A 10,719-nucleotide genomic window follows, 5' to 3' on the forward strand; every position below is an offset into this window, starting at 1 on the left:
ACTACTCTCGCATATGTACACTTTGAGAAGTTTCAACCATCAGATTCACATGGTGAAGGTTGTGAAAAGTGGACTATCACCATATGATGACAAGAGACACTTGCTGGATGATAATGTGCATTCGCTAGCATATTTTCATAGAAAATTAAAAGAAAAACATTAATACAATTGTAAATTGAAAAAAAAATCCATATCCGTAATAAATTCAAGAAAAAGAAAACACACTGTACAATAATTATATAATATTTTATTTCATGTAAATAAATATATGATTTTATAATAAAATATATCAACATATTTAAGTTTTATCCGTTTGCTATCAACCTGGGGAAGTGAAATACATAGGGCAATGGGGAGTAGCATGGTAAAATGGCGACTTTAACTTAAAAACCCCAATGAAAATACATAACTTTAAAACCCAAATGGACCTTCAAACAAACTTCAAACATAATGACAATAGGACAATGGGGAATAACACCTTCAAACATTAAGGCAATAGGACAATGGGGAATAACACCTTCAAACATAGGACAATGTGAAATAACACCTTCGAACATTAGAACAATGGGGAATAGCACCTTCAAACATTAGAACAATGGGGAATAACACCTTCAAACATTATGTCAATGGGGAATAACACCTTCAAATGGGGAATAACACCTTCAAACACACCAGTGAAATACATTGGACAATGGGGAATAACACCTTCAAACACGATGAAAATATTACAAATAAATTTTAGATTAAAATATAAGAGACATATTCTTTGGTAAATTAAACACAATTATGAAAATGGGGAATTACACCTTCAAACGCACCAGTGAAATACATTGTGCAATGGGGAAAAAGACCTTCAAACACGATGAAAATATTACAAATAAATTTCTTAAATTTTAGATTAAAATATATGAGACATATTCTTTGGTAAATTAAACACGTGAAAATCGCATGTTTAATATTTTCCTTAGGGAATAACACCTTCAAATGGGGAATAACACCTTCAAACACACCAGTGAAATACATTGGACAATGGGGAATAACACCTTCAAACACGATGAAAATATTACAAATAAATTTTAGATTAAAATATAAGAGACATATTCTTTGGTAAATTAAACACAATTATGAAAATGGGGAATTACACCTTCAAACGCACCAGTGAAATACATTGTGCAATGGGGAAAAAGACCTTCAAACACGATGAAAATATTACAAATAAATTTCTTAAATTTTAGATTAAAATATATGAGACATATTCTTTGGTAAATTAAACACGTGAAAATCGCATGTTTAATATTTTCCTTAAAATATCGGAAAAGTTCTCCCTATTGAACGAAAGTCCGAGTGAATTTAAAACAGACCCTGGGACGTTCTTTAAATGAATGAATATCTCTTCAGATGTGAAATGGCTGCATTCCCTTATCATTTTATTTAATTGATATCTTTGATCAAAAATTTCCTCGGCAGCATTAAACACATCTAATTCGGCAAATCCAGGATTTAAAACAAATTGAAAGTCTGCATAATCCATAAAAATAATTAAAATTGGTGAGGGAATTTTACAAAAAAAATCTCTCATTTGAATATCACATTTTGTTGTTAATTTATTATAAATACATGCAACAGATAAAGTTCTTAATGAAGGTGGAGCTGACCGCTTTCGTTTTTCACTCAGTGTCTTTTTTTCTACTTCTTCTCCCATTGTCCTTTTTCTGTTCTGATTGGCTAAAAGAAATAAATAAGATACATAAACTCTAGTAAAATAGTTTTCACATCATAAATCTACAGATACATGCATGAAAACAAATGAACAAAGTGCGACACCTGTATTAAGAAATTGGATTTCATAATGGAGATTTCTAAAATAAATGAAAAGGATGAATTGAGTAGTGCAAATGTGGAAGAATATTCACTTAAAATGACAGATGAGCATGATTACAATTTTATCAATATGGATACAGCTGAAATCAGTGACCAGTTTCCACAACTGCACTGGCTTGGTGCAAAGATGAAAATTGTCGGATTGTTATTCTGTTCGATAACTCTAGCAGTTATATTAATAAATGGGCCATTAAACAGTGAAAATGATCCTCCATTCATATCTGATGATGTTAAACGAAACAGTAGCGGAAACGATTTATTTTGTAATAAAATGGACACTTTTGCTTTATCTGAAGATATTTTTGTAAATACATGTATATTGAATAGTGAACTGTTTGTATTATTGAGAAATGATCCTCTTAGAAATGAGATCGCTTTAAATCAAAGGCAATGGTTTTATCTTAAAGCGAGTATTTCACATATTGATAAATCAATCTTTGATTGGAAAAATGTTGCTAAGTTATAAATGATTTCTATCCTAACTATTGTATATAAGAACATATTAGAAACAGAATAAAAATTTGATCACTTACTGGTGTTATCTCCACTCGCCATCTTCAACTGCTTCAGAAAGTATGAATCCAGCTCCAGCTGTTTTCTTTTTCTTCTTTAGCCCCTTGAACGGGCCAGATTCTGCTGCAACAATCACCTTTCTGACGTCCGACTCTGACACTCCCGCCTCCTCATCGCTATCGCTGATAGCAATCACCTTTCTCTAAAATAAGAATATCATAATATAGAAAATCATCTTAAAATTTTAAAGTTATTTCAATGTTTTCAATTTTTTTTTTTTTTTTTTTTTTTTTTTTTTTTTTTTTTTCTTTTTATGGTACATTTAATTGGATAATTACTTTAAATTCATAAACTTGAAAATTATAACTACTTATTTTGATTTACATAGAAAAAAAAAAACAAAAGTTGTTTTACCTTTCTTTTCAAAGTAACTTTTTTTACTTCTTCTTCTTCTACTTCTTCTTCTTCTTCTTCTTCTTCTTCTTCTTCTTCTTCTTCTTCTTCTTCTTCCTCTTCAACAACTATAACCTTCTTTTTCCTGCTAGGTTTTTGCAGCTAAAAAAATTAATATATAATAAAAACAATTGAACGTGTAAGAAATCATATAAATCAACGTTTGCTGTGGGAAAGAAATTCGTATTTATTAGCGGTTGAGAAATTTACCTAGAAACAAAAATGTTGAAATATCTGCAACTGAACGTTTATCAAAACATTTTTTACTTGCTATCAATAACTTTGAAAATTAATACTAACAGTGGTGAAATCAACCCAGAAACAAGTGAAATATCTGCAGCTGAACGCAAGCCGCTTGTAAATACTCTCTATCAATAACTTACTTTTAACTAAAACGTTTGTTGTATATTAAACCTATAAAGTATATATTTATGTTCAATTATTTGCTGTTGAAGGATAATTAGAACGTTTATCATATAGTTTTTACTCGCTTTCAATAACTTTGAAAATTATGTGTACTTACTAGCAGTAGTGAAATTTACGAAAAAACATATAAGGTGAAACATCTGCAGCTGGTGCTTTTATTAAACACTCGCAATATCTTACTTTAAAATAATTTTGTAGATCGCTCCTATTTCTTAGAGAATAAAATATATATCACGCTCAACTATTTGCTGCTGAACGATAATAATTTAGCTATATGTTCATGTAAATATTTACTGCTAAATATTAGAAATCACTAACCTGTTTTTTTATTTCTGCCTCAGCTTTTAAAAGAACTGGCTTCAGATTGCATAGCTCTTTAAACTCATCAGTCCCAAGAGTTATGCTTCTGCTACTTGTTAAACTGCCTATGTGGATATAAACATATCCCTTGTACGGTGTAACCGCAATGTTCTTCTTTCTTCCAAAATTCAACTCAGCCCGCTCTACTTCTCCACCAAATCCCCTCATGTACTCAACCTGGTTCATCATTTTTATCGCTTTATGATAGAATTGAGTGTACCGCGTTAATAAAGGAATAAAGCTTCCGTTTCATTAAATTATGAATAATAGTTTCCAACACTTATTTACTCCTAAAGGCTCGCCAACCTTCCATTATCCATGTTACACCATTTTATTAATTCATATGTAATTTCAGTGTAGATCTGTCCCGATCGCGATTTTTCATGTCAGATTGATCTCCAATATTGCGGCAGTATTTGGATAATACACCTTCTGTTTACATTAAATCTTAGTTCATCAGTTTAAATATAAAGTGTTTATCACCTTTCAAATTTGAAAAGTGATCATTACTCAATAAATTTTGATTGTTTTTATTTAAGATCAATTATATATTATAGATTTGTTCGAACCGGATTTTGATGGTTATTTTTTACATCTCATTACTATTTTTTCTCTCTATATATAATTTTTCCTTCATTAAAACAAAACCTATTTTCTTTTCTTTTCTTTGGATCATATTTTCAATGGTAAATCGAGTTGGATTTTGACGATTATTTTTACATCTCATTACTATCTCCTTTTTTTTTTCTCTCTCTCTCTCGCTCTAATTTTTTTCATCGTTAAAACACCTTTTTTCTTTTCTTTGGATCATAGTTTCAATGGTGAATCCTATCTCCTTTTTCTCTCTCTCTATTTTTTCCTTCGTTAGAACATAAGCGACTTTTTTCTTTTCTTTGGATCATCTTTTCTTTGGATCATATTTTCAATGGTGGATCATATCTCCTTTTTCTCTCTCTCTCTATTTTTCCCCCTACATGCTACTTTTTTCTTTTCTTTTCTTTGGATCGTAGTTAATTGTTTTGCTCATGACTTTTTTGCAGCTAGCTAATTTTTCCCATGTGTAAATATTTCATTTGATAAGATTTGAGATTGAAGCTTGTGGATTACCATCTTTTATAATTAATAGTTGATAAAAATGTTTTAAGCAAAGTTTTTGTTTTGCAAATTTCTAGATATGCTCTTTTCTTTTCTTTGGATCATTGTAAATGGTGAATCTTGTTTTGTTCATGACTTTTTTTCAGCTAGCTTCTTTTTTCCTGTGTAAATATTTCATTTTCTTGACAAGATTTGAGATTGAAGCTTGTGGTTTGACCTCTTTGAAGAGTTGTCTCATCAGCAATTAAACCATATTTCTTTTATAATTAATAAATTTAAAGTAGATAAAAATTAATTAAGCAAAGTTTTTGTTTGCAAATTTCTAGATGATATACAAATGGTGTCAACTGGTAATCATCCACATTGATTGGGGTAGCAATGCAGTGGGAAAAGTTTAAGAAAAGTCTAATTTATTAACACATATCAAATACAAATACTTTATTCCATGAAACAACATAGTAAGTTTCAAAACAAATCAAGTTTTCTGCACTATTTATATAACAATTGTAAATAATATAAACAAGAGAACTATCAAATGAAATTTGGTTATAAAAAACTTACATCATTTGTAATGCACCATTTTTTTCACATAAAACATGTTATAGAAAGCACCATGACAGCGGTTACAAATCAAGAATTTTTATATATTTATCTCTAGGTTTAACTTAATCATATAGCACTATAAAAAGTAATAAAAACAAAAGAAAAAAAGTTTAAGCAAACACAATATGATAAAATATGCGATAATATGTTGTAATTAAATTTGGATGCTGTAAATTCTCATATGAAAAAATTCCAAAGATGAAAATGATGATAAAGTAAACATAAAAACAAAAAGTTCTCCAAACATTATATACATATATATATTATTTACATATATACAATAATACCAATCATATTTGTTTTTTAATTTAATTTATTTCTATTACAAAACTAAACATATGTAAATGGAAAACTAAAAAGAATAATTTAATGAAAGGAATAGATTAATAATGAACTTTAATACCAGAGAAAGTAGATTATTTAATGAAAAGAATAGATTTATAATGAAATTTATGGTTTGAATGAGCATGAAACATATAAACTAAGGTGAATTTATAAAAACAAACTACATGTATACTACTATTTACAATATAATAAAATGAGAGTAGAGAAATGCGAGTATAATCAAAATCTTTTCTTTAATTAAAATAAAGTGTAACTAATCCAAATAAATCAAATGAAAGAAAATTGAAAAGTTTTGGTGATATAATTTTTCATAATATAAGTAGATTTGTAGAATACATCCTCATCAGTGATTATTAAAATTTAGATAACAGTGTATAAATAAGTTTATAAAATTTAGAAAAAAGATTATAAAATTTAGAAAAAAAAAATAAAAAAAATATAAAATTTAGAAAAAAAATTTAAAAAATTTCATAAAATTTAAAAGTTTAGAAAATTAATCATAGGTTAGTCTCTGTGACCGAATAGATATCCTGTTTGATCTTCTCAATATTCTTGGTGGTTGTTGTTGTGCTGGGGCTACTCGTCTGTTATTTTCACGTGGTGGAAAAAAATAATTTATAATTTCTTGAAGCCTTTCATAAATTGCGATGAGGATATATTCTACAAATTAAAAAGTAGTAAATACAGAGATAGATATTAACTTAAACAGTTTTTTTTGGTGTATTAACAAAATCTGCAATTTCTATTTCGGATAGTGAATCTGCATCGACATTGAAGGAGAATTGGTGTTGGCGGAAATTGGTTTTTGCAGTTCTCTTCTTTTTGCAGATGCAAAATAACATCAGCGACAAGAGCATAACACATGCTAGAGATGCTGTAAAGATAAATTTGAATATGTCACTTACTTTAAAAATTATAAAATATATTGATATATATAAATAGATTAGACCATTGGTTTTTCTGTTTGAATTGTCTTTATAGCTTACTGTTTGGTGTGAGCTTTTGCTCTGTGTTGAAGGTCATACTTTGATCTATAATACATTGGCACTCATACCGCATCTTTTTCTTATTTATAAATAAGTGTTTTTATTAGAACATGTATATATTTTTATTTTATTTATTTATTTTATTTTTATATTGTTTGTCAATCAAATAAATAAATTAAATTTTAGATACTTACCAAAAATCATTATAAGAATGATCTTAATATTATCTAGACCCTTGTCTTCCTCCTGTGCATGTGGTGTTGACTTCTGAAATAAAGAAATAAAATCATGTATTTCATGAAAATGTTGATATTAAAAAATCTTATCCTTCACATTTTAATTTGTTTTTAAGCACTATACTATAGAGAATACAAATTGACTCGTTCATGTACATGTATTTCCTAATAAAAATAGAAAACAAAACGGACGTTTTAATTAAAAAAATATCAGATAAATGCTTACCAGTTGTTTATCAGTGGTGCCGATTGACAATGTGGATCCTGGTGTTACTCTTGTTGCTGCTGTTGTTGTTGTAGAAGCTATGACTCCATTCTGTAAAAAAAAAATATACATAATGTAAGAAATGTTTTACACAATAAAATTAATAAATAATATATAAGATCTGCTCATAGTTTAGGTTGTTTCTAGTCACTTTACATATAGAGACAATACTACGTGATTACTTTAAAGCTCTTATTATTCTGTTATTCTTTTCTAATTTCCTATATACTTACATCACAATGTATACCATTAACAATTGTTATTGTTTCTGGTGCTGCTAAAACATTGCTGCATTTAGAATTTCCTTGTTTGATCTCAATTGAATGCAGGTCTCTATTATTTGCAAGGTCCAATTGTCCGGCAACAAAAAATCTTTCGAATACGACTTTCTTTACATCTAGTCGGATTCTGGTGTTGTAGAGCCCTGCTCCAGTCCATCTGCAATGGAAAGTATCCCCCTCCACTGTGCATACATCTCTCAATTCATGCGAGCATGAAACAGCTGACATTGTGAAACAAATGATGATGAATATAAACATGGTGTTGATGGGTGACATTTTGCAAATATTTTGAGGAATTAAATACCCGGATGAGAAATAAAAACAATAGTCTAATTAGGGAATAAATTAGGGGTAATTAATTCCGTGATATATGGTTGGGATAAGAGTGGTAGATGGATAAGGTTTAATTAATGTTTGAGTATGGATTGTTTTAATAAATAATAATAATAGTTTTTACAATATACGCTAGGGTTAGGGTTAATTAATATATTTTCAATTCTTATTCATTTTTTGTTACAAATGAAACTTAAAAGTTTTATAAAATTTCTTCTCTCAACGCGAAGTCATTTAATCTTCTATTTTTTCAGTTTTACTTTTAACTTCTTTATCCAAAATATTAACAATTTAAATTGTCTATATGTTAAATGCGATGGAAAATAAATCAAAACATTCTTTTATAAGTGAAAAAACAAAATTTTCATTTAATATTATACAACAGTTATATTATGTAATTTTCTTGACGTCTGCAAAATGCAACGTGTGAAAAAATCAAAACAGTCTTTTATATTTCTACAAATTTTAAAATCCAATATTTTGATATTATTCAACAAATATATTATACAATTTTGCTAGCGGGAACAAATTTTTGTCGGGGCAAAATTTTTGTCAACGTGGCAAAAATATTTGCTGCTGCCACACAATATATACTACTACCTTGTGTAATGCCAAGATAAAGGTATCGACATATTGTAGATCCATGAATGTTTATATGTTGTATAACTATATAACAATAATATTTAGTTTGCTTTCAATTTACTGATAACAAAATCAATATTAGTACCAATAATAACAATATTTATTGATCTAATTACAGTGTTGAATTGGTAACCTTTTAGAATAAGTTTATTTAAAGGATCGATTAGTTTACCCGGATCATTTCTTAATTTCCGGACACGGTAAACAATATTGCCGTAAAAAAGTTTTCTACAGGTACAACCAAACTTCAAAACCTAACGAGTTGTGAAATATAATCACCGTAAGATGGTGCCAAAGGAACATCACCATCCAAAAAGGGAAAAATTAACAATAGGGAACGAAAAATCGTCCCTTTTGTCGTAAATTTTAGTGTGGAGTTTCCCATGTTAAACCGAAATATCAAAATCTAGGAAAGGACAGTTCTTACCGTTTAACTTTGATTTATTTAAAGTAAGTTCCTTGGGTAAATTTCGGCAGTATATTGAGAAAATGTTTGATTATCTAACTACAAGATATCATCAAGATAACGGTAAGTGTACATGTTGTGGAATTTATCAATTCAATGCAATTCAGACGGATCTTTACTGAGTTTGGTCATAAATTGTGATTCATAACAGAACAAAAACAAGTCTGCTATTAAAGGGGCGTAATACGTGCCCATATGAATACCTACAACCTGTCGATAAACTTTGTTGCCGAAACGTACATAATATTATCGAGGAGAAAATTAACAGTTTCAATCATCTCATCACACCTCCAGTAAGTATATCTAGCATATTTACCTTTCTCATTAGAGAAGAAGGCTTTAAATGAGTTCCAGCCTATATATTTGTATTCAGATTCAAAGATTTTTTTACACTCCAAAAATAGTTAATTCCACTATTTTCATATATTTTATTCAGTAGTTCTTTGATAGTATCTAAAGAACTTCTTAAAAGCACTGAAAGATTAGTTTTAGAATGCTTACTAGATGCCGAGATGGAACGATATTTTACTGTTTTTTTTGTGTAGTATAGGTACCAATACATAGTAGGGACCTTCAAATGTTCAGAAGAAGCCTTAAGCTGTGATGTGGTTATGAAATGTTTGTTAACTATATGACTCTTTGTGGGTCGCATGGACTTGAATGTAGACGCATTTAAAATTTAATTTTTAAGAACGTCCGTGTAGTATTTACCGTTTACCACCACCACATTGTTGGCTGCCTTGTCGGCCGGTACACACCGCTTTGAAATTTCTTGAAGTGTATTTCTTATTCTGGAAATAGGCGTAGTATGTACTCTTTTATTTACTTCTCATTTATTTTCAAAATGAGATATTCTTTTATCTACCACATTCATACATTTAATTAAATGAGAATCAAGAGATTTTTTATTTATCATATTTTTCCCGTTTACACCAATTTTTACAAAACGAGGAATGGCATTTTTGGTGACTATGTTGAACGCATCTGTCCTACTGAACTAAAGATAAAGGAGATAAACAGATACAGTTAAGTCTGCCTCATATCTTGATTTATATTTAGAAATTGACAATGAGGGTCGGTTGAAAACAAAACTTTACGATAAAAGAGATGATTTCAGCTTCCAAATTGTGAACTTTTCATTTCTATGTAGCAACATTCCAGCAGCACCTGCATACGGAGTATATATCTCCCAATTTATACGATATTCTGGGCGTGCACTTCCTATCATGATTTCCTTGAAAGGGGGTTACTGCTCACAAGGAAGCTATTAAACCAAGAGTTCCAAATAGTGAAGTTGAAATTACCCCTTCGTAAACTTTACGGACGCCATCACGAGTTGGTTGACCGTTATGAAATATCCGTTTCACAGATGATATCGGGCATGTTCCTTATGTCGTAACTACATTCCCGTTCCATTTTCACTAATGTGACCTACCGAATTAGACTATTTACCGGGTTTGTAATAACAACACGACGGTAGTCACATGTGGAGCAGGATCTGCTTACCCTTCCGGGGCACCTGGGATCACCCCCAGTTTTTGGTGGAGTTCGTGTTGCTAAGTCTTTAGTTTTTTATGTTATGTTTTATGTACTTATATTTGTCTGTTTGTCTTTTTCTTTTCTTAGCCATGGCGTTGTCAGTTTATTTTCGATCCATGAGTTTGACTGTCCCTTTTGTATCTTTCGCCCCTCTTTTAATTAGATTGCCATAAAAATGAGGTCAATTTAGGATGAAACCTTCAATCTGACTGACATTAACACTTTAGTATCCTTATTATCGGTCGTCCCACTGTCTACATCACTCTGCTCAGCTTTTAAGGTAGATGGGGTGTCT

At 29.7% G+C, this 10,719-nt stretch overlaps 2 protein-coding genes across 2 annotated transcripts; both read right to left on the reverse strand.

Annotated features, from left to right (window-relative positions):
• Positions 1-231: 231 nt before the first annotated feature.
• On the reverse strand, positions 232-4,434 carry LOC143073720 (uncharacterized). The gene is made up of 4 exons (XM_076249488.1): positions 3,592-4,434; positions 2,809-2,949; positions 2,415-2,596; positions 232-1,725 (listed from the first exon to the last, which is right to left on the reverse strand). The coding sequence occupies exons 1-3, from the start codon at positions 3,820-3,822 to the stop codon at positions 2,420-2,422; spliced, it is 549 nt and encodes a 182-aa protein (XP_076105603.1). The 5' UTR covers positions 3,823-4,434; the 3' UTR covers positions 232-1,725; positions 2,415-2,419.
• A 1,735-nt stretch (positions 4,435-6,169) lies between these two features.
• Positions 6,170-8,305, reverse strand: LOC143073806 (uncharacterized). Its single transcript, XM_076249562.1, has 4 exons — positions 7,397-8,305; positions 7,125-7,214; positions 6,857-6,929; positions 6,170-6,336 (listed from the first exon to the last, which is right to left on the reverse strand). The coding sequence occupies exons 1-4, from the start codon at positions 7,718-7,720 to the stop codon at positions 6,170-6,172; spliced, it is 654 nt and encodes a 217-aa protein (XP_076105677.1). The 5' UTR covers positions 7,721-8,305.
• Between the last annotated feature and the right edge of the window lie 2,414 nt (positions 8,306-10,719).

This window comes from Mytilus galloprovincialis, chromosome 4 (genome assembly GCF_965363235.1).
Source record: "Mytilus galloprovincialis chromosome 4, xbMytGall1.hap1.1, whole genome shotgun sequence".
Taxonomy (NCBI): domain Eukaryota; kingdom Metazoa; phylum Mollusca; class Bivalvia; order Mytilida; family Mytilidae; genus Mytilus; species Mytilus galloprovincialis.